The 26,333-nt window shown below is 45.6% G+C and overlaps 1 protein-coding gene across 1 annotated transcript in view; it reads right to left on the bottom strand.

The window, feature by feature from the left end:
• The window catches only part of PGM5 (phosphoglucomutase 5), an 827,968-nt gene that overhangs the window by 705,016 nt on the left and 96,619 nt on the right, over positions 1-26,333 (bottom strand). The window contains exon 2 of the mRNA XM_078675734.1: positions 2,029-2,191. Within this exon, the coding sequence (XP_078531860.1) occupies positions 2,029-2,191 (163 nt within the window). The remainder of the gene's footprint in view (positions 1-2,028; positions 2,192-26,333) is intronic.

Raw genomic sequence — 26,333 nt, 5'->3', positions numbered from 1 at the left:
TGGAAGGCCACCATGAGGAAAAGACACCAAAGATCATTGCCACTGCATGCAAGGCTATGAAAATTGTGCTCTGTAGGGTTCTCCACCAAAGGGTTCTGAATGGGAATTCGAGCACCCCTATGATCCCAGATGCACGAGAACGTCCTACGATGCAGATCGTAATCACCTTAATGAACACCCTACAGCAAATGATGTAGATGGTCAAGAAGCTAGCCCCTCATCTTTATGCACCGCAAGAGCCACACCCAGGGCACCTCAACAGCATTCTCATGTACCAACTCTACCAGACCTCAGTTATCACCACCACTAAAAACACACCTGTGCCACCATGGGTGCTACACTCTGTACTTCAATCCCTTGATACATGAGCAAAGAAGACTCACAGAACAGTGATCGACATCGACCTTGGGAGGAGGAAGGAGAGGTCTTGGAGAATGACCAAGATGAAGAATTCAGTCGCCAGGATGAGGAGATGATACGTTAAAACACCGCCACATCCAGATTCTCCATGAGACAACATTTCCCAGTTCTATGTACGGTCGGACAGGTCTGCTAAGATATTTGACCTTTTAATGCTGTATTGTTTAGAACCACACTTTTACTTTTTAGAACTAAAAAATGGTTGCAACCCACCTATATTTAATGACATGAGGAATGGAGATTTTTTAATGTAACTAAAGCATCGTGTGGTAGGGCATTGCCATTTACAAACAACACATTTTTTATCGAAGTTGTCACTAACTTTGCACAGAAATGCAAGTTTTACTGCTGAAACTATAAAGCACTCAAATAATACTTTGTGGAAATTGGGTTTTTGTGAATATTTATCATTTGTGCATCACCAAATAAAGTGTTGTGATTGTTTTGACCCTATTAAAATCTATTTTTCTGGGCATACGTGAGAATTACAAAAAATGTGCTTCATTTTTGCTTTCCTACCTGCTGAATAAAAAAAACTGTTCATTTAAAGATATTTGCATTTTGTTCTATATTGCAAAAAACCAACACCCTACTTTCCTTTCTCACTCCCTGTACCCCAGAAAGATTGTCACATAAATCACTTTAAAATTTCGTCGCACTTTGCAGTCAGAGAAAGACAACATCAATTCCATGTCAAAAGAATAAGCAGCCATTTGTCAGAAGTCTTTAAAGCACGGCAAATATGAGTAGATACATAAATAATTAAAAGGCATCTTTAATTATTGCTCTGACTTCTGACCCACCAAAAATCGGCTTGCAACCTGACCTACAGTTTGGAAAACACTGCCTTAGTGTCCTCAGTGGAACAACAGTGATTTAAATATGACTTTAAGGAGCAACCAAGGAAGAATCAGTCCCTCTTGGATTGTGAGTGATAAGAGGGGTGAAAGATGATGACAACACCTGCAGCAGTATAGGTGGTAGTGCTGAGCATTATAAAAAATATAGAGCACCAATATGTTCAATATGCAATCAAAGCAGCAGCAGCTCAATCATATACATCTGTAAAGACTCAATGCTGGAGAACTGCAGGTACATCGTGAGTGAGACTATGAAAATCACAGGCTGTTAGTATTCTAGGTGCAAAACACTGTTCTAAATTCAAGTAGCTAACATCAGGGTATAGACTCACCGCTAGGTCCTCTTTTGAATGACCCAAGAACAGAACTCCGGCTCAGCAGTGCTCTGTGTCTCCGACATGCCCTTGCGTGCAATGAATATGCTTGTTTCCTCCACTGTCTTATTGAGTGGTGGTACCCAGAGCAGGGGACATAGGAAGGTAATAATATAAATCACCGAAAGGTTTCTAATAAGCTGGAGCCAAATTTCCTCTACAACCACCAAATGTGGGGCCATGGGGGAAATGTTCTTATCAATGGCCCTATTGGTAGTAGTGTTACTGACTTTTTGAAGTATAATACTTCTACTAACCTAATTCATAGAACAGCTATAAGACCATCCATTAAAGGTCAACTCTTGTAATCTACATGTTCAACCAAAGAACTGCTTTTAAAATTTTGCAAACAAAATTACTGTAAGTACACCTACCTCCATTGGCGACATTAAATTTGACTCCGAAATAGCCTCCTGGCCCTCCAGGAAGGTGACTTGCTGTTAGAATAATTCCACCAATAGCTTTGATTTTTCTGATGATACACGAAACTGCAGGAGTGGATAAGATTCCATTCTGACCAATCACCAACCGGCCAATCTAAATTAGCAAACAAAATAGATTAGGCTCTGTTTCCTTTAATCTATTAATATTACATGCTCACAGTGTTGTGTGAACTTCTTAACAACTGCCCTATTGGCCTCCCAAATAAATGCCAATAGTCTGGCTTATGAATGCACCTTTGATGGCCTTCTACCCATCTGTGCTGCTGCCTGAGAGAAACACCATAAAGTATCCAGTTATCTAAGTTACTTTAATAGCATTGAAATGGCATGTGTGTGCCCTTAAACGTTCAAGGTCAGATAAATAAAGCTGGATAAATAAACAAAATGATCACAGCTGTGTGAAGGGCAAGCACTTTTTTTTGTGGAAGCACACACATTCTTCCCAATTAAGATAGGCAATTCTAGCTCCCAACATGTGGGTGGAGCCAACGCCCCCTCTTGGTGATATACAAATAATTGTCTGGTGACAGCTGCACTGTCAAGACAGACCATACATAATTTTAGCTGTAGGGACTATATCTAATTCACATAACACTCTAAGTTAAAACTGCTCCGTGTACAGGAAATAATATACAAGGTATATCAGAGACATAGCTGCAAATGTATATATGTCATAAAACCCCAAGCCTTTTGAAGAGACACTAATATGTCTGCAATGTTGTGGATACAGTATCCTACTGAATATTTCCTCATGACAGCCCTTTGCCCCTTCACAATGAGAGAAGCTGCTGCGATTAGAGCTTTAGCAAAGCCATAGTTCTAAAATTCTGACCCAGTCCTGGAAATGAGCCTACTAACTATGGGCGAAAAATCCGTTCAGCCTGCGGAATTTTCAAATTTTCGGCAATTTACGCGAATTTCGCGAAATTGCCGAAGAATCCGCAAATCCGCTTGCGGGCGGATTTCAGTTAAGGCAGGTACTTGAGTTGAAGAAAGCTAACTTGGTAACCATTTTAGAATGGCGCCGGCAAGCTGCCAGAGTTGCAACTTGCAAGTAAGCAACTCTGGCAGCTTGCTGGCGCCATTCTAAAATGGTTACAAAGATAGCTTCAACTCGGGCACCTGCCTTAACTCTGTAAGTGCTTCCTGTGGGCCAAAAATTAAACCTCAACAGGAAGCACTTACAGATATAAATAAAGCAGGTGCCCGAGTTGAAGCTCAAATTCAGTAACGTTTTAATCAGCCCGAAAGATTAGTGAGCACGGTCGAGGCTGGGCAAGTGTGCTTTAACCCCATATCTGCCGTCGAAAATTAACTGAAATACTCGAGGGAGGTCTTTGAATCCATGAGTTTCTCGAGCGCAATCCCTGTGTAGTTCCTGTGACCAGGAGGCTGCTTTCTCCTCACCTGCTGCCCTGCTCGCTCTCTGACCCTTTATACACAAGAGGCATGTTGACACGCATATAAGCCCCGCACCACACACTAGCGGTATCAAACGTCTTCCCGCCCTTTCCCAACTATGATGGACAGCTCACTCAAGGGACCTCGGCGCCTTTTGGCGCGGTGGCAAAGTTACAGGCACACATGGTCAGCGGAGACAAATCTTCTGGCCCTTTACGCAGCTGCAGTGTAGGAAAAGCACTATACATTTACCCAACGAGGTAGCACTTACTGATTAGCCAGTAGAAAGTACTCCGGTTGAGTAGATGGAAATCTCAAAAAAATCCGCGAGTTCGCGGACAAATCCGTGAATTCGCAGACTTTTTTGCGATTTTCGCGAATTTGCGGACCGCAGATCCGCAAAATTCACCCATACTTAGAGTCTTCACGGAAACCCTAATTATGAGATGGCTGAAATGAGGGGTTGGAGATACTGGTGTTGGAGACGCTGAATTCTGAATTCGTCTGCAATTCTGGGTACCATGAGGGTTCAAGGTACTGGAAACAACCTTTCGAACCTGGATTTTTCCAGATTCAATGAACCATTCCATTAAAATTTACCACCTGCTTCCAGAAGGTGGTAAATGTGAGCAGGTTGCCACAGTGAGTCGCAGTGCATGGCGTGGGTGTAGGAGGACATTAAAAGCCGATCCTTTGGCTCCTGCAATGCTTGTTGTGCGTGCAGCAATTACTACAACGAAGAACTCTAATGATTAATGACACTCATTCTTATTTTTTCCACATCTCAGCAGTAGAGGAAGGCAAAAAAATTGTCAAGAAGCAAACTTACTTATTTTTGACACTATCTGCCTATAGGAGAAATGAAAAGAGCCTTTAAAATATTTGCTTCCTGCAGGCAAATTTTTCCTAGGAAAGATCAGGCGTTTCTTACAATGGTTACTGGCAGCAAATCCTTGTAGGAAATTTTAATTAACAATTCAACTTTTTCACCTCCACATAACTATGAATAATTAAAATAAATAATTATATCTCTTTTCTCCTAAATAACTACACCAGCTGATGATCATTGTCATGGAAATGTACACATGGCTTAAAGCAGTCTTAAAGAGTTGTAACTTCTTTACACAGGTACATTCAAAGTTATCGAAGTTATTTTGAATCTCACCATCACACATGCATCTTCTTACATGTTAAATTTGAGAATGCTTTTAAAAATAAAGGGCCATATGCATCAACACATTTTCCCATAGACATAGAATGGGGAAAACCCTTTGATGCATCTGGCACAAAATGATTTTGGTTTTTAGTTTTGGCATTTCTGTGTACTGAGAAGAATGGACCCTTCACTTGTTGTAGCCAGCGGTCTTTCCTCGGTTATGAAGGGAACTTAGCAACCACCAGCCGCGGCCCGTGGAGGTAGTTACGGTGGGGCAGGGAGGCGGGGAGGGGGAGGGGCAGGGTGGAGGGTGCTAAAAACCGGCATATGGATAATTGCAGGTAAGTTTTATTAATTAAATTGTTTACTTACCTGCAATTATCTATATGCCGGTTTTTAGCACCCTCCACCCCGCCCCTCCCCCTCCCCGCCTCCCTGCCCCACTGTAACTCCCTCCACGGGCCGCGGCTGGCAACCATAAGGAGTATCCAGTGTAAAGGTTTGAAGAGAAAAAGCAAAGAAATAACACAGGCACTCTTGCGCCATGCTGCAAAGGTGCCTAAGCTACAGGCAGGATTGTTTTTGTGCAGGAAGGGGCACTTTCCTGCACAAAAACAATACTCTGCTTCATTTTTCTCTTTCTGTGTGTGCTGCAAAATGCAGCACATGTAGAATGAGGAAAAAATCAGAGAAATTGGGAAAGCATTTTGACGCATTATCAGGTTTAATAGTGTTAGTAAATCTGGGAATGTGCTAAAAACATGGGTAGATTTGTAGGGACACCTACGCTCCACTCATGGGATGCCTTGCCACTTTAGAGGAAAGCAAGCATGTGACTTGCACGGTGCTTAATTTGAACTGGTGGTTTCCTGAGCTTGGCGCTGGCACTTTATTGTCAACACTTGTGAGTCTGCCACAAGATGGCGGTGTCTGGCTTATTTAGTGATGACCACAACAAAGGTTGATTATTAATTCGCTATACATTAAAAATGACTAATACCTGCCACTCAACCCATTCTTATAGCTTTGGGGCCTGAAATAGTCAGAATTGTCACACGTATAGGAGTGTGATGCTTAGTAGTTATTACTATCATCTGCAGCATGGCAGGGGCAATGTGTGGTGCAAGCTGCGTGGCCTGCTGATGAGAGCCCTTGCACTTATTTTTTTTTACAAATTAAGCACTGGACTTGAGCTACCCTGCTTGACTTCATATTACTGTGCTGTGTAGGTGGCTCTGTGTGGCATAGTACATCTGACTTAAGGGCTTGAGTCGCCTTGCATGACGCAATCCCTTAGTAAATCTAGGACTCACTGTTTAGTGCATAAGGCAAACTACATCACAGAAGATTTCATCCCTGACCTACTCACTAGAAGCCACAAGTGCATCAACAGATGCCTCTTAATAACTTGACTAACTGAGAGTTGGAGGTGCATATTTACTAATGTTTCATGCAACGCAAAGCAGCTCGCAAACTTGCTACACTGCATTGCAAGAAATGGAAAGTGCAGAAACGCACCATAGCTACTAAGATATGGCACACTTCTGCTCCCTCCTGTGCTGGCGTTCTGTGTGTTGTCTAACGCCAACACAAGCACCCCAGCATCGTGCTGCAAGGGTACTTGCATTACAGCCAGGATTGTTTTGGCGCAGAGAGCAACCCCTCCCTGCACCAAAATAATCCTAACTGGTAATTTCCTCTTTCTACGTGTGCTTAAGAAAGCAAAACACATGGAAAGAGGAATTAGCAAGGAGCAGTAAACATATTTCTCCTCATTACGCCAAGACCTGGGTGGCGTACCATTTTGGCACAATCCCAGGTTTACTAATTTCAGTAAATCTGGGATTGGACCAAATTCTATGGGTGGATACATGGGAACGCCAATGCACACCCATGGAATGCCTACCACTATGAAATGCAATGCAGCGTGGTGCATGCCGCTGCATTGTGTTACATTTCTTTACCAAGTCATGCAAAGTGGTGCAATTCACCCCTTGCGATGGCTTTGTAAATATTACTGAAACCTTTGCTTATTAAAACTAGGCCTTAGTGGCTGAACTTTTTTTATTCAGAGATCCTCTTTGTGAAACTAAAACAAATAACTAAATAAGTAAAATAGACTTTGCCTAATGAAGAGATTAGTCCAGAAATATTGGCCTTCTGTGCGCGTTGGAAGGGATGCATGAGAAAAAGTGTGATTGCCCCACAGAATGTCTAGATGCATCATTAACCAACACTATGAGTAAGGCTAAAAAAGGCAGTCCTGCCTATGAAGTAAGAGAGTCCATGTTATTTATATCCTGCGTTCTTCCACACATACCTACCAATACATCCTCAATCATCTTCATCCGTTGGTTTTTATGTACTGTCTTAAAAGAGGAACCCACAATGGAGAAGTTAAGCTAAAGAATCAAGAAAAGCTTAATACAGATCGACAGGACTTTAAATTCAACACACAAGCCTTGCTTTGTCTCTTGGCTTCCACACTAAGGGCCCCATTAGGATGGTGGGCGGACTTTGTCCGCCCGCCATCCTCACAGTGAAAGGGACCGCCCGACATGAGGGCGAGGGTCTGGTGGGGGCAATTAGGATGTGCACGCCACAGTGGCGGACGCATACCGTATTTTTAACATTGCGGCGGGCGGTGCTGAATGCACCGCCCGCCGCAATGCTAAAAATACATGTTGTGCATTTCAAAGCGCATTGTGACAGGCACCGCGCTGTACCTGCCACGTTGTTCTTTGAAAGGCAAGGGGGTACCATAGGTACCCCCCATGTGCACCCCCCACCCCCGGAGTCCATGGGGGCCCCCCAGGGGCCCCTCAAAGCAGACTCCGCATGCCTCATTCACATTAGCACATTCTAATATGGCTGGCGGTGTCTGAAAGACACCGCCACCATATAGAACCCTTTTCCGCCCCGTCGACATGCCGGTAAAGCGGTGGACGGTCTTTCCGTCCTCCGCGGACCCCCCCAGCCATTATAATATGGCGGGGGGTAATTCCGGCACGGATCGCGGGCGGATCGCCCCTGCCAGGCTGGCGGGGGCGATCTGCCCGCCATCCTAATGGGGCCCTAAGCATGAAATGTTCAAATACATGCAAGCATGAATTCAGTATGTTAAAAGGCATAGGCCTGGACAACATGATGAAAGAAGTGGAACAGGTAGCAGAGAAAATAGGTTAGACTTTTGGGAATGCCATAGATGTATTGTTCTATCATAGGCAGCAATGTCTGGGTGATTAAGAACACATCACTTGATATGCTTCTGAAGATTTGATGGGCCCTAGTGTATGGTGTCAAGGGGAAACTCATGTCACTGTTAAACATCAATGTCCAGATTTATGATACAACTAGAACCAACTAGAATGTCCTTCATTCCAGTTCTATGGTGCTTAAAATTGCTCATCAGTTACTGGATCAAGCCACTATTTTTTGAAGATTATGTACTTTACTTCCTTTGCTGTACCCTGATTAAGGGACTCTTAGATAAGCATAAAAGATTAGTTTAAAAGATAACTATTTTTAACAGCTTTTCAGTGTTCTCGACAGAGCAGATAATTGACTTTCATTTAACTGCCTATACAGGTGTGAGTCTATCTTATGGACCGGAAGATCACCCAGTAGCTGTGTTCTACCGACGTAGGGAGTTCCAGGGTAGAAGGTTTACTTCAAGAAAACTGAAATATCTCACACCTTTGAAGCTGTATTTATCCATGAAAGTACAATGTAATCTGAAAAAATTAAAAGTCAGCTGATCACAGAGGCTTTAATTTCTTCCCCTAAGGCAGTCGGCCTCCAGGGTTAAAACAAAGAATTTCCAGACTCTCGGCCCAAGAGCCCCACCAGCAGCACTGGGCAGATGAGCAGCTCCCGTGGCAGCGGAGGGAAGCAGTTTCGCAGTTGGGCCATCAGGATGCAGGGGCAAGACCGCACAAACCTTCAAACCCCCAACCCAGCATTACGGGCCAGGCAACCAGGTAGTGGTACCTGGTCATAAGAGAGGGTCATCTCACCTGCAAATTGGTCATCTGCCACCTGCCATGGCCAGAAAGAGCTTGGGTTTGGTTTGTGTGCATTGAGCATCCCCTGCCTAGGCGGAAGCCCCGAGCCATACTGGCAGGAGGCACCACCCCCCAGAGAAAGAAAAGAGCCTCATTTTCTTCCCCCTTGCAAAGTGACTCACACGAAGACTACCGGGGTGCACAAGTGGAAGCCCAAGCAACTGGTGTTAGCTCCCCTCTCACCTCTCAAAGTGACAAGTGCATGCTTCCTAGTCTCTCTTGGGCCCAGCCCAAGAAGGCATTGTGACACTATTACCCAGGGTCATGCTGGGTGAGTGTGGGTTCTGTCTTTGGAGGGATTTCTGTTATGTCGTGCTCAGAAGCCAGGATCCCTTGCCACACTCTTCTACCTGCAGATGACACTTGAGAGCTTGCCTATGCGGCACCTTGAATGAGAGCCCCGGGCCACGTGCACCAGGGCACTCGTGTGTTGGTCGGAACCTCCGTGGTGGAGAAGCCTCCTAGTGCCCAATTCTCATCAAAGCGCCTGTAGGCTACAAACCATTGCACAAGCCACCACACAAGTGGAGGATCAAGCCCTTTGCCTGGGTTCTATGTGGTAGGTGCCAGAGAATGGTGTTGGTGCCATGGCTTGGACCACTCCGCTATTAATGATCTTTCCACAGTCTGAGTTACAGAAACCTTGTTATGACTGATACTTCCTTTAGATAGTCTTGTTTAATCATCTTCTCGGTGCTCTGCCATGGACATTGCTGACCCTGGTTGGGCCAACCTGAGAGTCTCACTAAATAATCCAACTGGTAGTAGTGACAGGCATGTACAAAAAATAGGAACTTAATCAGGATGAGCTTACAACCTGCACATAGTGGGTAGACCTCATTCATGGGAAACAGTAAAATCCACAATCCCTTTCATGAACAGCCCTCAGCGGGTTACCGGCGCCTGTCAACAAAGGGTAGAGAAATGCTGATCCACTCAATGTAGCACACATGCAGCCCCAGGCACCTAAGAACCTCATAGATCTGTTATTGTTCAATCTTGTGCAGCATAACACCCATTGTCCTGCTAAGAAGCTGATCATTGACAACTGTAGGTTGCCTATCTATTTGGAGGAGTGTTGTCCATTATCAGAATTAACCACCATGCCTACTAAGACTGGGCCGAGCACCAAAATCCATATAATAGGAAATAGCTATCAAACTGTCAAACCGGTCTTTGTCAGGCTTGGTGAGCTTTTGCATCTTGAATCATATTAGGCCACAGGATCTACTCCTGGTGGTATCCTTCCATCAATTCCTTTAAGTTTAAGCTTTGCCATCATAGTTCCCTTGGGTCCCAAAGACCTTTGTTTCTCAGACACTGCTCAGGGCATCACAGCAATAATGCTGCCTGATTGCTAGTGGGCATTGCTGATGGTCAGAATTATGACAGTATGTTATTGACTCGGTTACTTACCGGTAATGTTCATTACTCAGAGTCATAGTCTACCTCGTCACAGTAACCATGGAGCACCCAGTGATCCAGACGCAGCATTCACCCAATCAAAAAGGTCCTCACCCAAGATGGTCGCCCGGCAGGAAGTACCTGCCACCTGACATATAAGGGTGCGACCTATACAGGAAACATCCTGAAATACAAAGCAAAATCCAAAGTTCGTCCCCCCACCAGCAAGGGCGGGAGGGAGGGAATAAGACTGTGACGAGGGAGACTATGACTCGGAGTAATGAACATTACCGGGAAGTAACCGAGTCATTACCTGCCTCGTCCATCTCCCTCGTCACAGTAACCATGGAGCGTATACCCAAGTGAAAGACGTACAAGGAACAGACACCAAGATGCTAGAAAAATACAAAATGTATTCAATGCAGACAAGAAACAAATCAGTGAACAGCCGCAAGGACAGCGGAACTAAAATCCCCAGAAAAAACCTCCCCATCCACAGCCGATAATGGGAAACAAAAGTGTGAGGGGAGGACCAGGTAGCCGCAGCACAAAGATCCTTAATGGAAGCCCCCTTGAATGAAGCCCAGGAGGAAGCCAAACCCAGGGTAGATCCACCCTGAACAACCGGGGGAAGGGACACACCCGAATGGCGGTAGGCCAGGGAGACAGTGGAACGCACCCAACGGGAAAGAGTGGACGTGGTAGGGCGATGACCCTGCCGGGCAACACCAAAGGTAACAAACAAAAAATCAACCTGGCGAAAGGAGGCAGTGCGCTCCAGGTAGATCCCCAGAGCCCTGGTCAAATCCAGGGAATGGAGCTGAATTTCCTCAGCAGTGGAAGGGGAAGGAAAAAAGGCAGGCAGGACAATGTCTTGAGACAAATAAAAAGCAGAGGGAACCTTGGGAAGAAAAGCCAGGTCAGGACGGAGGACCACTTTGTCAGGAAAAAAACATAAGATGGAAGGATGACAAAGCAAGGCCCCAAGTTCCCCCAAATGACGGGCAGAAGTAATGGCCACCAGAAAGCAAACCTTCAGGGTCAGAAACTCCAGAGAGACCGAAGTCAGGGGCTCAAAGGGAGAATCCTGTAAGGCATGAAAGACCAAGGGAAGATCCCAAGGAGGGACAGGAGCAGCAACGACAGGCCGCCGAAGAAAGAAACTGCGCAGAAGGCGCGAAGCCAAGGCCTCAAAGGGAACGAGAGAGGACCCACATTGAGCCTTAATGGTGGACCACTGCCTGCGGAGTGTAGAGAGAGACAGACCAAGCAAAACCCCATCCCGGAGGAACTCAAGAACAGAACCCCCTTCACAGGAATCAGGGAGAAACCTCGGGAAGAACACCAAACGGAGAAATTCCGCCAGTGGAGCTCGTAGATCTTAAGGGTACTGCCTTTACTAAAATTCTGGATAGACAACGCCACAGCAGAGGAACACCCCAGGGAGACTAGCCTTCGCCTTTCAATTTCCAAATCCCCAACGCCAACTGGGTGAGAGCCTGACGAGACAGGTGAGGAAAGCGGAGAGGAGCAGGAGACAGCGGGAACCGGCAAGGAGGAGCAACCGCCAGACAAAGAAGGAGGGGATACCAAGACTGGGGAGGCCAAAGGGGAGCCACCAAAAGTACCAACACCCTCTCCGACCTGATCTTTGCCAGAACCTTGCTGAGAAGGGGTAAAGGAGGAAAGGCATATAGAAGACCCTGGGGCCAAGGGAAACTCAGGGCATCCACCCCCCAAGCACCCACGCAAGGCAGAAGGGCACAGAACCTCGTCAGAATAGCATCCTGAGGGGACGCAAAGAGATCCAACCAGGGCCTCCCGAACCTCTCCGACAGCTCCCGAAAAACCAGAGGAGACCGGGACAGAGAGACAGAAGAGAAAAAAAGGCGACTCAGCTGATCCGCATGCCCATTCTCCCTCCCCGGCAGATAGACAGCCGTCAGACCCAGCAGATTGTTCTCCGCCCAAGACCCAATCTGATCCGCCAGGAGAGCCAAAAGAGGAGAGCGAGTGCCCCCAAATGGTTCAAATAGGCACGAGCCACCTGATTGTCCATCCTGACCTGAACCCACAAGTCTCACAGGTGAGGAGCAAAGTGCACGAGAGCCTTGAAGACAGCAGTCAGTTCTTTCCAGTTTGAGGACATCCAGCTCTCTGCGGGGGACCAAGCACCCTGGGCAGAGAGAGACCCGTGGATGGCCCCCTAACCACAAGGGCTGGCATCGGTGGTCAGGGTACAGGTAATGGGAGGATCCAGGGGAACACCCCTCGCCAGGTTTTCTGACACCAACCACCACTGCAGCAGGAGAGACATTGCAGGAGTCACAGGAACAGAGGCCTTGTAGTCCAGGGACATCGGATCCCAGTGGGCTATAAGGTGATACACCAGATGGTAAAGGAGTCTGAGAGCCCAAGGGACCAGGAAAAGAGAGGCAGACATGTCCCCCTGCACCCGCAACCAGGTCCGTGGGAAGGCTGAAGAGCTCGACAGGAGGGAGTTCAGATGAGACCGGAGAAGGAGCTGGCGATCTGGAGGCAGAAACACCAACCCCAACCTGGTGTTGAAGAGAGCACCGATTAACTAAAGCTCCTGCGACGGGACAAGATGAGACTTGGGTAAGGTACATAGAGGTTCACGGTCTTGAGGTCCAAGATGGGGCGAAAGTCCCCAGACGGTTTCGGCACCAGGAACATCAGAGAGCAGCAACCCTGTCCCATCTCCGTCATGGAAACAGGCAAGATGGCACCCTTCTGGAGAAGATCCCGGATCCCCTGACGTAACCCCAACAACCTCAGAAGATTCCGAGGAGTGGGAGTGGGGACAGAAAGATCTGGCAGAGGAGAAGAGAAGACGATAGAATACCCTTCTACCACCAGGCGAAGAACCCAGGGATCGGTGACGTTGTGAGTCCAGGCAGAAAAGAACAGACCAATCCGGCCGCCCACCAGAAGATAGTCAGGACTTGGCAGAGGCATCGGGAAGGGCAGGGCCAGCAGGTGGTTGCCGGGACTTGGCAGAGAAGGGGGTGCCACAGCCACGACCCCTCCCGCGAAAGGGCTGGAAAGAACCCCTCGCAGCAGAGAGGGGATTCGCAAAAGCACCCCTGTATCCAAAACCACGCCCCCTCACAGGTGGCCGCAGAGGAGTCAGGAGCCTATTATCCTCCACAGACTTCTTAAGGAGATCCTCAAGCCGAGATCCAAACAACTTGGAACCATCAAAGGGCAACGGGAAAGAAGGGCTTTCTGCAAAGCATCCACCTTCCAGGAGCGCATCCAAATATTCCAGCGAGCAGAAATAATGGAGGCAGAAATGGCAGCAGCAGCAGACAAAGAGTCAAAAGAGATGTCCGATAACAAACGAACCTGCTGTTCCATAAGGGACAGTCGGGGATTAACCTCCTCCGCCTCCTGGAGGGCCACAGACAGGACCTGGAAATCATGGAGCAGAGACTGTACAACATATGAGGCATAGGCCCCTGCCCAGATTGAAAAGTTAGCTGCGGAGTATGCCCGCCTAGCCGCACCATTCACCTTCTTATCCACCGGTTCACCAGGCGAGGCGTCCTCAGAAATGATAGAACCACTGGATGCCAGACCCACCATGACAGAATCCACCTTAACACTAGGAGGAAACTCGGACAGGAAGTCCTGGAGAGGATATTTCTTAGCGAGGAACCTTGGGAAACCAGCCTTTTCAACATCAGCCCACTCACGTGACAGAAGACCCCTGACCGCCTTGTGAACAGGAAGGGTGTCAGGCTCCCTACGGCGGTACTGGGAGAAATAATCATCATCCTCAGCCAGCTGAGCAACCGAAGGGAAAGCCAAATTGTTCTTTAAGTGCGTCAGGACCTCCTTCAACTCAGTGCCTTTAACAAAACGGCCATGCTGCTCATCATCCGAGCCATCAGAATCAGAGACAGGCAGAGAAGGACCAGCAGGTAGCAAAGGCACCGGTGCATCACAAGCCCCTAAGGCAGAAGACAAAGCCTTATCAATCATGGACTGGAGCACATCAAGGTCCACACCCACTGGGCGCTGAGCTACAGGATCCGAATCTGAGCCAGAAGACCGGCGAGGACGCTTTCCAGAATGTTTACCCTCCATCTTGAATAAAACACAACCAGAAGAAGAAGGGGAAAACCTTGAATAGTGAGGGAACATCGTTGCCCAGCAACCGGCCCCGCCCTCTAACCTACAAAGCCTCACAGAAACCGCCCCGTGAGGACGCCAGGAGCAGGAGACCAAGGAGAGCAGGTAAGCCCATCTCACACCCTAACAAGAGGCCCCACAGCCGCACCCCAGACACTCAGCGCGAGGAAGCGGCAAAAAGCTGGCAAAAGAACAACGCTGCGCCCAGCGAGGGAGCAGCAATAGAAAGAGCACTGCTGCGCCCAGCGCCGAGCGAGGGAGCAGCCAGTTCAAAAAGGAATATCGCTGCGCCCAGCAGCGTAATGAAACGAAAACTCCACGAGGCAATAATAACAAAACAAAAAATACACCTGCTGCACCCAGTGCTCAGCGGGGGAGCAGCAGCAACATAAAAGCGAAGAAGGCAACCGCTCCCCTCGCTCAGCGCGGGAGCGGAGTCCAGCAATCGCCGCCCCAGAGCAGAGGCGCACAAAAACGGGGACGCTATAGCAGTCCCCGAAATGACTATTAAAAAAAAAAGAATACATACCGAGCCGGTGAGATCGAAACTGCTCGCACATAGAAGGAAAGGGCGTTCCAGCTGGATCACAGAGAAAAAAAACAATATGTTTCCTGTATAGGTCCCACCCTTATCGGTCAGGTGGCAGGTACTTCCTGCCGGGCGACCATCTTGGGTGAGGACCTTTTTGATTGGGTGAATGCTGTGTCTGGATAACTGGGTGCTCCATGGTTCCTGTGAAGAGGTAGACGAACGAGGGAGGTAATGTCTTTGAATCTCTGACTTTCATTCTTGATTAATCAGGAAATGTTACTCAATGTATTGTTGATATTTTTTCTCATTAGCAGAATACGATCACTAATGGATTTTGGTCGTTCTCTTGTAATGCACTGTTCACTTGAATACTTGCCATTATTGTAAATCTATTTCTAGATCTGGGTTTCCACCAATCTAAGCACTAGTGAAGTGCTAAGATGTAAATTTTTCCTACAGTGTTCCTTTAAGGAATTTATTTAAATATTGTCCATTGCTACCCTTTCAGTAGGAAAGTATACAAAAAGGTGCAAACCATGCAGAGTCTGATTTCACAATGAGAAATGGACAGACTACATAGCTCTGTATTTCTTGAGGGCCATGTTTACGTGTGTCGGAAAAGCAAGTGTGGGAACAGAGGGAAATGTCACAGAGGATGATTTCATTCGGTTTTAATTATTTTGAGAAATGACCTCAGGCATGTGAAGAATGTAGCCTTTTTCCATGTGAAAGAGCAAGAACTCACAAGTGCCAGGATGCTAAGGGATAGAATATAGGATTGGGAAACACATCAGCCGTGGCATAGTTCTCCACTGCTTCATGATCATGCCTGCTGAATGGACATCGTTGAAGAGCAACTCTATCCCACTGCTGTCGATTGGCTCTGGCCACAGATTCTTGTGGAATGCTCTTGTACTTACTTACCCATTTTTCTTAGGGGGGCTTGACTGCGTTCCAAGATTCTAGGAACTGTGGCTCAGACTCTCCAGCCCCAGCAGTGCTGGTGTGTGGAAGGCTGAAGAATTACCTATGACCACAGGATAAGGTAGCTGGTCCGATAGTCCATAAATACTTAATAATCCTACAATGATAATGGCTTGAGGATGTTGGTGAACTCAGTAGCGGCCTGTCCCCTGCCAAAGTAGTAGGGGGGGGCGGGCCAGGCTGCGGCCGCCTTCTCGCGCATGAGAGCAGCTTCAGGATTGGCCTGAGCGCTGGCAACTTGCGCTCCCAGCCAGACTGGGGGTCGGTGCCTGCTCTCACCAGCCCTACCAATGCAGCTGAGGCTGGAGAGAGCTTCACTGCACATGAGGTGTTTGGCCGGCCTGAGACGGATGCCCAAACACCTCATGCACAGTGAAAAGAGTGCCCACCAGCAGTGTCATCCCCTTGACCCGCACCCAAGACTCATCAGAGTCCTCGGGGTGGATCCATGGGATTAAACTAAAATGATAATAAAACGGGTTTCAAATCCGTTTTATTATTATTTTATAATATGCCACGGTGGTGGCAGTGGGGGTGGTGCTCCTCCACTCTAATGGAGCGGCCACCGCTAGGTGAAATCTCGGCGAGCGGCTTGCCTATGCCTCACAGAAGACACCCTTGTATAACATGTTTAGAAAGAATGTCCCACCCCCTCTCCTGTCGCTGTCCTCCTAGCATATTAGAAATGCACTCATATGGTCAATTCAAGAATGAACGACAAAACACATGTTGAGGCCTGTGCTTTCCAAATGGACAAGATACAACTCCACTTAGGAATTATCTGTGGAAAATCTCACTGGTTCCCCAAACAATTGTATAGACCTCATAGGTAGAGAGAGAAGAATTCCAGAAAGTTTTTTGCAGCACTGAGTGGTAAAGGACAGCAATGATGGTGGAAAGAAAATATCATAGGAGTATAACAAGATGTGTGAAGTAGCAAGGATTTAGTATGTTTTAGTGCAAGGTTGTGCAGCAACAAATGTCCATGGAAGCTAGTTAATGGAACAAATGCAATGCATGGTGAGGCAAGGCTTATCTTTTCAAATCACAACTTGCATAGGGTAGCCAATTTTAATGAAGGATTGTCTACTTATTACCCTCCGTCTGGAGAGCTGTCAGAAGCATGTCTCATGAGATTTTAGGAGTATCATAAATGTAAGTTCACAGTATTTTCAGAGGCCTCCAGGCAGCACACACATTCAGAATAGTTCTAAATCAACAAAATTAGTATACAGGCTTCTTAGTCTCATCATAAGATAGAGCTGACTGTCATTGAACTGATCACCACAGGGATAAAGCTATAAAGGTAATTTAAGGCGTTTGATCCATGCCAGGGGTGTTGTCAATGCCACCCACTTCAGCAGCTACAGTGGGATGGAATTATTGATGGGCTTCTTCTGTTTGCAACTTGGCAGACAAAGACTCGTAGATAACGTGAAAGGGTGGATGGGTAGATGGATGGGTGAATGAATGAATGAGTGAAATAATGGATGTAAGGATGGATGAGTGAGTGAATGGATGGATTAGAGAAACGAAGGTGGATGGATGGATGAAAGGGTGGATGGAACTATAAGTGAAAGAATGGATGAATGGATGAAAGGGAGGGTGGATCGATGGATGAAAGGGTGAATGGATGGATGGGTGAAAGGGTGGATGGATAATAAGAAAGGGTGGATGGATAATAAGAAAGGATGGATGGATGGGTGAGTGAAAGAATGGATGGATTAATGAAATGTATGGTACATAGATGAAAGGATAGATAGATGGATGAGTGAAAGGATGAGGGAAATAATGGAACTGGGAGGTGGCAAACCCTCAACTTTAGCAGCTACAACTGGGGTGGAATTCTTAATGGGCCTCTTCTGTCTGCAACGTTGCAGACATAGGTGAATGAGTAAGCGAAAGGATGGATGGATGGATGTGTGCGTGAAAGGATGGATGAATGAGTAGATAGATGAATACGAGAAAGGGTGGCTGTAAGGATGGATACGTGAAAGAATGGATGGATGAGTCAAAGGGATGGTGTATGGATGGGGGATGGATAGATAGATAGATAGATAGATAGACAGATGAGTGAAAGAATGGATGGATGAGGGAAAGGGAGGGTTAATTGATGTATGGGTGAGTGGAAAGAGTGGATGGATGATGAGAGGATTGATAGATGAGTGAGTGCGTGAAAGGATGGATGGCTGTGTTAAAGGGAGGGTGGATGATGATGAGGATGGATCAGTGAGTCAAAGGATGAATGGCTGAGTGAAAGGATGAGTGGAGTGAAAGAGTGAATGGATGAATGAGTGGAAGGATGAATAGATACTTGAAAGGATGGGTGGATGAGTGAAAGGGAGGGTGGATGGAGAGATGGATGAAAGGGTGGATGGATGGATGAGTAAAAGGGAGGTATGAGTGAAAGCATGAATGGATGAGTGGATGGGTGGAAGATTTGACAGATGAGTGATAGAGTGGGTGGATGGAGGCAAAGGGTGGATGGATAGATGGAGTCAAAAGTTGGATGATAAATGAATGACTGAAAGGATGGATGCATGAGTGAGAGGGTGGATGGAGAGATGGATAAGTGGGAAAGTGGATGGGTGGCTTGATAGCTTTAGAGATGGATGGATATGTTTAGATCTGGATGGGCGGACAGAATGGTGAAAGTCTAAAATGATAGAAGAAAAAATGAATGTCTGACAGAATGTAAAGGTGAAATTGTGGATATAAGCAGATGGATGGAAGGATGGAAGGATGAGTGGATGAATGGATAGATGGTTGGATTTAAGCGAACGGAGAGCTCTTCTGAGGAGGTCTTGATAACTTGCTTCATTTGCTTAGTGCCATAAAAGCTTTAGTTCGAAGTGGGGGTATTTTCATTTTCTGGCTATTCCCTTGCTTGTCACAACATGAAGAGGCAGAGCACCAACAATTCACAAGGCACACACCTTAAGAGACAGTGGCTCCATTGTATATGACATGTCCAAACAAGTTATTATTCTTACACTTTCTGACATTAAAATGGAGGATATTTTTAAAAAAAAACATAATGTGAAATTGTTTCTCCAGTTCACAACTTTTGCAATAGCCATTCACAAGCTTGAAGCTCACCTCCACACACCGCAGGCTGTACAACACTGGGCATACGGTTTTGTTGTTCATTCAAGAAAGTACTGCATACAGTGTACACTCTGGGTACAGTTTACAGGGAGTTAGTATGAAAGCAGATGTCTGTCTTGGAAGAAGCTCAGAACCCACATGAAAGTCATTATTTTGTCAAAGGAACGCAATTCATCCAAATTACTGCACTCTGTTTGCAGACCGTTTATAGTGACTCACACCAAATAACAACTGAGCTACTGAATACTTACTGACATACTGAAAATATAGATTTGTTAAAGAAGTTTCAGTCACATAACTCTGTAGCACTGGTTTAAGGGGTCTGGGATGGGGTCTCAGGGTTCAGGTGTAACTAGGGAAATTCAGAGGGTATTCAAGAGCTGGTACTGCTCCAGTCCATACTGTAACTATGGGTCTGATTACATAAAAATGTGCTCTCCGAGTAGCAGTTCTGGCACCGACTGTCTGTCTGTCGTCAGTGGAAGTCCAAACCTGCCTTTGGAGGGGAGTGGGGAGCAAGACTCCCTTGCAAGCAAGTGCAATGTGTAACTGTACCCACTCCCTTGCAAGGGTTGCATGCGAAGACCCTTGGAAGTCAATTCACCAAAAAGCCTGGGGTAGTGGAAGTGACATCGCACACAAAATTACCTTTATTTGACTCACACACATGCTTACACATACTAGCACATTCACACACTCTTACCCACATAGACACACTCTCACCTGCAAACATGCATACAATATAGACTTAACAGGATTTTTTACTTATCTTAGATTCCAGATAAGAAAACATAAAGATGGACCTGCTTAACGTCCTAGTAACTCATACTGACACTCACATGGACACTTCATCTCCCCCTCCAGCAACCCCAATCGGATGCACACCTAAGTTCGCCCTCAAAAATAACGCCGCATGGTCCTCCTTCAAAACTTATAGTGAAGATGCAATATTAAAGGCGGTGATGGCTTTGAACCCCTCCAACCACTTCACAGACCCTCTTCCTGCAAATTACTTAAAAGACTTCATACCACTGCTACTGCCACTATGGACTAAGATTATCACTACCTCTTTACTTCAAGGAATCATTGCGGAAATCCTTAAATCTGGGCAGGTATCCCCCATCCTAAAGAAGCCAACGGCTGACCTCATGGACTTAAATAATTACCGCCTGATCTCCAACATCCCAACTCTGGCTAAACTCTTAGAAAAATGTGTACACATCCTGCTGGTCAACCACATAGACCATTTAAACCTGCTCAACCAATACCAATACGGCTTTCGTGCAGGGCACAGTACTAAAACAGCCATGACCCACATAGTAGATGATGCACTAACACCCTTGACCAAAACGAAGCCTGTTTGCTAATCCTGCTAATTTGCTAGACCTCCTGAAACATAGAATGGGCTTATCAGGGTCAGTACTAAATTGGTTCACCTCTTTCCTCCAAAACAAATCCCAAAGATTCAAGGTTAATCAATCCTTGTCCATGACCGTTCCAGTAACATTAGGAGTCCTGCAAGGCTCATCCCTCTCACCTATACTTTTCAACCTATTCATGGAACCGCTCACCGAAATTCTCAGCTCCTCAAACATTCCTTATCACATGTACGCAGACGACACACAAATATATTTAAAGATCAATTCTCTGGAGGACATCACATCTCTCAACTTAATACTACAAAAACCTCAGACATGGCTAGCCAAAAACCACATGAAACTAAACACCCTCAAAACTGAATTCCTCCTAATCGCTCCACCCAACCAATCTACCAACATTCAAGAATGGCTTAAACATCTAACAGCACTCAACTGCCAACATCTTATTATCAACTCAACGAAATCGCTGGAGATAACTCTTGACAGAAATCTAAACATGCTGAAACACATTAGTGCCGCAACAAAAGGACCTAACTTTCAGATGAACACCTTGAGAAAATTAAAACACTACCTTCCACACAACAGGTCCTCCAGGAGCTCGACTAACCTTCTTCTGAAACCACGATTTGCCAAAAAGAAAACATACAACCATGCTTTCTCTGCAATCGCTTCTAGGATATGGAATCCATTGCCCCCAGAAACTAGACTGAATCCCTCTACTGCCTCTTTCAAAAAAGAAGTAAAATCTCTTCTCATGACTACATTCACATGAGCAATGTCTGTATCTCTCATAATGGTTGCTTGTACCGTAGGACATAATCTTGACTTACAATGTTCTTTTGTTCAACTATTTTCCCTGTAAAGTGTTCTTAAATAAATCGTAAATCATACGTTCTTATATAGCGCCTTTCACCGTAAGGTCTCAAGGCGCTTGCTTTGGGAACCCGTCCTGGCTTTTCCCTGGGAGATAACCCCTAACTGGGCATCACCAAGGTGAAAGCCAGGCACCCCATCGCGGTGGGGCCGTTGTGGAGATTAAGCAAGCTATTGCCCAGAGTTGCAGAGTGTGAACCCATGATTCGAGTAGGCGCCGAGGCGAGAATTATCGAGTCTGTGGACATTTTGAGCTCAAGACCCTGCCGCGTTGGGAATTGAACCCTGGTCCCGGGTCTGACCTCTGCGTCCGGGTCTGCCTCCTCTAACCGGTAAGCCACACTTCTCCACTTATACCCGCAAAGGTCATGTCCGAGCTCTATAAAACTTTTAAAATAAAATAAGATAGGGTCATATTCCAGCGAATGTACTCCATTTTGTATTACACTAATAGTGAATGATATTATTGACTATTTGTACATAAATTGACAGAAACCAGGCAAGTGGAGCTCCAAACAGCGTCCATTATGAAGTGCAGCTCCTGCATGTTCCAGGCACTGATGTTGCCACCTGTGAGGCCAGGGGTTGCAAAAGCAGTGCCAGGGTAGCAGAGGGAAAGTCAGGGGTCACAGCTGCAATCCCTGGCGACCCCGAAATGACGCCCATGCTTGGACCTGCTGAGCCTGCTCCTAAAAAGGCATCCTTAGGTGTGTCATACCTGCGCCCACTTTCTGGATAGTGCACCTTTAGTCCATCTTTCAAGATTCTCTTTGCACCTGGATGCACATTAATGATTTGGTGTTGGTACAACGGTGAATGCGTTTGCTCACTTGCTTGTGGCCCTGCCTCTAATGAAATGTGGCAACACCTGTCGAAATTGCACAGGTGTCAAATGTGCATCAGTGCAATATGTACTACAGAAGGGGGCCCTGGGAGCATCTGTGGCCCCCTGTATAATCCAGAAGTGCCTGGAGATCCATAAAAATGGTGAAACCACCATATGAGCACTCAAGTAACATCACCCCAGTTAAATACAACGCTCCACAGCAACTTTGGCTGAGTGTAATATATACATTATATTATGTTATAATATTATATATTGTATTCTTTCCATTACATTTTTCAGTGTGCAACATGTCAATACTAGCATGATCGTGAAAATTGGCTTTACAATGTTTTTAGTTAATGAATAATAGTGACAAAAAGTAGGGGCCTGGCGAGGTCAAGATGAAGGGAAATGTAGAGCAGCATTAACCTCTGCATCTACCACTAATAATCACATGGTTACCATAATGCAGAAACACTTCATTTTGTAAATATAATTGATTCAAGTTTAAATAGAAATTTGATGTCCACAAAATGATAAGAACACGACCGGTCACAAATTGAAATAATAGTTATCTGTGGTCCAGAGGGTGGCAGCGCAATAGGTGCTGCATCAATTTTCCTAGCTGTGCACAGGTGATGCATCTAATCTTCAGCCGCACAACAGGGTCCCATCGGAGTTGGAGTGGGTGTCTCGGACGCCGGAGACATGACGCTCGGGACTCGGGCTGAGGTGACCTTGGAGCTGCATGACAGGTGCTGCGCAGATTCTTTTGCAGCGCTGCGGCAATGTGTTGGTTTTTCAATTGCATGGAAAGCTTGCGGTGAAATAAACAGGTACTGAAGACCGGTGCATGGATTTTCTTCTCTTCTATCAGCAGAAGCCCCCTCCAAGGGCCCAGAACTGGAACTGGCACCACTTGGCAGGTCAGAACTCCCAGCAGATGAGGTCAGGTTCTACGGGTTAAGTCTTTGATCGCCCTGATACTTCTTAACAGGAGACAAGCACAGATAAGCCCTTGGAGAACCTTGGTAAGCAAGGATGCTGAAAACAAAGTCCAGTCCTTTCACTCTCCAAGACAGAAGCAGCAAGCAGTAGCCCAGCGCAGCAACAAGCAGAGTAGGAGTTAACCCCTCCACCACCTTCTCCAGCTGTTATTCGTGACAGAATCTTCTCTTAGTCCGGAAGGGTTTTGGCGTTATGGTGTCACAGCTCCAGATCCTGCTTTTACCCAACCTGGCTCCAGAAACACTACCGGGGGTAGAGACAGCTTTGTGTGAGGACAGGAACAGCCCTATTCAGGTGTCAGTGACAACTCCTCCCACCACTCTAGCTCAGGAAGACCCATCAGCCTGATGATGGGCCATCAGGATATGCAGGGCACACCTCAGCTCCCTTTGTGTGGCTGTCTAAAGTGAATGCACAAAAAGGCCAGTTGTCAGTATAAACCATACGTATATTCCACAGGCAGGCAGAGGCACAGAATGGTACATCAAGAAAATGCCCACTTTCTGAAAGTGACATTTTCAAGCATAAATCTAAAAAACAACTTCACTATAAGATGTATGTGAGTTCAGGGACCCCAAACTCCAAATCTCAATCTCTTACCAATTGAAAGTTACACTTGTAAGAGGTTACAAGGCAGCTCCAATGATAACCTATGGGAGAGGCAATCCTTGCAATATTAAAAAACGAACTTGGCAGTACTTCACTATCAGGACATGTAAAACATACCAGTACATGTCCTACCTTTTGAATACACTGCTTCCTGCCCGTGGGACTACTTTGGACCTGCCTTAGGGGTGCCTTACATGTAGAAAAAGGGAAGGTTTAGGAATGGTGATTGGGTGCACTAGCCAGGTCGACATGGCAGTTTAAAAACTGCATTTATAGACACTGCAGTGGCAGGCCTGAGACGTTTGCAGGGCTACTCATGTGGGTGGCACAATCAGTGCTGCAAGCCCACTAGTAGCATTTAATGTACAGGCCCTGGGCACACACAGTGCACTTTACTAGGGACTTACCAGCAAATCAAATATGCCAATCATGGATAAACAATCATAATCACAGTTTACACAGGGATCACTTGCATTTTAGCACTGAACAGCAATGGAAAAGTGCCCAGAGTTCTAAAACCAGCAAAAACGAAATGCAGCACACAGTCAAAAACAGGAGGTCAAAATCAAAAAGACAGGAGAAAAACATGTCAAAGATGCCCAGTCTAACACAGAGCATGAGCTGACAATACTTTCAATTAAAACAACAAGGGTGAAAAACATTTATCTCCAGGGGTGTCCTATGAAATTATAATTCTTCTCCTTAAATTAAGTGAGAGACTGAAGAACATTAGAGGGGTTTGGACTACCTATAATAAATGCTGACTCGCATAGCTGAATTATCCAGTGTAAGCAATCATAGGCACGCATTCAGGAACTTCTTCTGAAATGTCGAGCTCACCCACAGACAAATATAAACCAATCATATCCTCACTTATCCCCTATGCTAAGCCCTTTGGTGTCACATTCACTGTGTATCACAATGCCGTCACTGCCCAGCAGAGAAAATAACCTGGGTTATGAATAGATTACCAAAATAGTACACAAAACATTTAGGGCCAGTGGTACTAAGCATTTTAAAAGTTGCAAACACTCCAGTTCAGTGTTTGCAACACTTAAAATGCTTTTTCCCTTTCTGCTAATCCTATTTTAGGAGTGAGAAAGTTTGTATGACTCCTAAAATAGGATTCTGAATGGATACCAATTAGGTATCTATAAGGGGCATATTGTAGGCGTCCCTTTCAAATACCAAATTGGTATCTAACATATCAACATTCTGTGACTGAATTCCAGTTGCAAACCCGCTTTTTCCCTTTCTGCTAATCCTATTTTAGGAGTTAGAAAGTTTGTATGAATCCTACAATAGGATTCTGAATGGATACCAATTAGGTATCTATAAGGGGCATATTGTAGGCGTCCCTTTCAAATACCAAATTGGTATCTAACATATCAACATTCTGTGACTGAATTCCAGTTGCAAAACATTGATATTTTACTGACACTAAAAAGGAGGTGGTAAACCATTCTCAAAAAGGAAAGGTCCCTTTGTGAATGTGAAAATAAAGATTCCTTAACCCATTCCATGCATCGGACAGCCACCGGCCATCTGACGTCACAGTGGGCGTGTGCAGAGGACGGCCAGGGGCCATCCGAACCGCGCTCACTCAGAAATTTGCCCGCACCGCGGCGGAATTCGCACCGCGGTCAACCGGTTAAGACGAGGCAGTTAAACAAACAAAGTACTTTTCTTTTTAAATGCTGTCCCATTTCTTTTAAGAAAAATTAACAGCATTTCATAAAAGAAGTTTGCTTTTTTTTAAAGCAATCACAGACATGGTGGTTTGTTGACACCAGCAGTCCATCATTCCTGTTATGGCCTTCAATCACGGTGAGTCGGAATTTGCCACTTACAATACTACAATACAAAAGTTTAAGAACCATACATAGGTTGGTTCTTAACATTCTTTACTGATGGCAAAAATACTGGCCATAAATTGCAAACACTATTTTGTGTTCAGTAAATAGTACATATGGCCCATAGTGATTTATAATACATGGAAATTTGCAATCCCTTTATAAACGCCTGTTTCTAATTTCCGTATAATTGGCAACTTGTGATGTATCCAGTCGCCGATTATAAAGAAAATATGTCAGAACTCAACTGTAATAAGTTACTACAGTCGAGTTCTGATGTCACAATGGCTGCTGCCAGAGCCAGCAGCTGAGGTGAAAGGCAGGTCAGGTTACAGAGCGACTGTTCAAAGCAACAAAAATGCAATGTTGCTTTTTTCTTCAGGGCTATTTTTCTTCCTTACAATGAAAAGCAGACAGAACATGTTTATTGTTTGCACTCCTTAGATAATTATAGAAGAGTTAAAATCTTTCTGCATGTTTCTAAACATTCCATGTTACCGCAGCTTTTTTTTATTTTTTAGAAATGACTTGTATTGAACTATTTCTAATATCTTTTTGAAACAAACATCTAACATGTGTTTGGTGTGTTTAATTTTGCACTAGAGGTTCTGTTTTTAGTCTTCATGTATGTAAATATGCTCTCTTTTTCATACAAAAGAGCTACACACCAAGGTTTTTGAGGGAAAGGAGATAGTGTGACCATGTATTATATGGGATAAAGTACACCCTATAATACTTAAACAATGTGGACAGGCCCACTATGTGTGTGTCAATACTTGTAGTCACTGTTTGTGGCATGAGCTAGGACCCATTGGGTGTTGTTAAAAGACCCCTCACCCACCAACCTGGTTGGTGTCATGCTTCATCATCGGGGTCCCAAC

The sequence above is a fragment of the Lissotriton helveticus genome, chromosome 2_1 (genome assembly GCF_964261635.1).
Source record: "Lissotriton helveticus chromosome 2_1, aLisHel1.1, whole genome shotgun sequence".
Lineage (NCBI taxonomy): Eukaryota > Metazoa > Chordata > Amphibia > Caudata > Salamandridae > Lissotriton > Lissotriton helveticus.
Note: the sequence above shows the minus strand (reverse complement) of the source record. Positions and strands in the feature narration are given on the sequence as shown.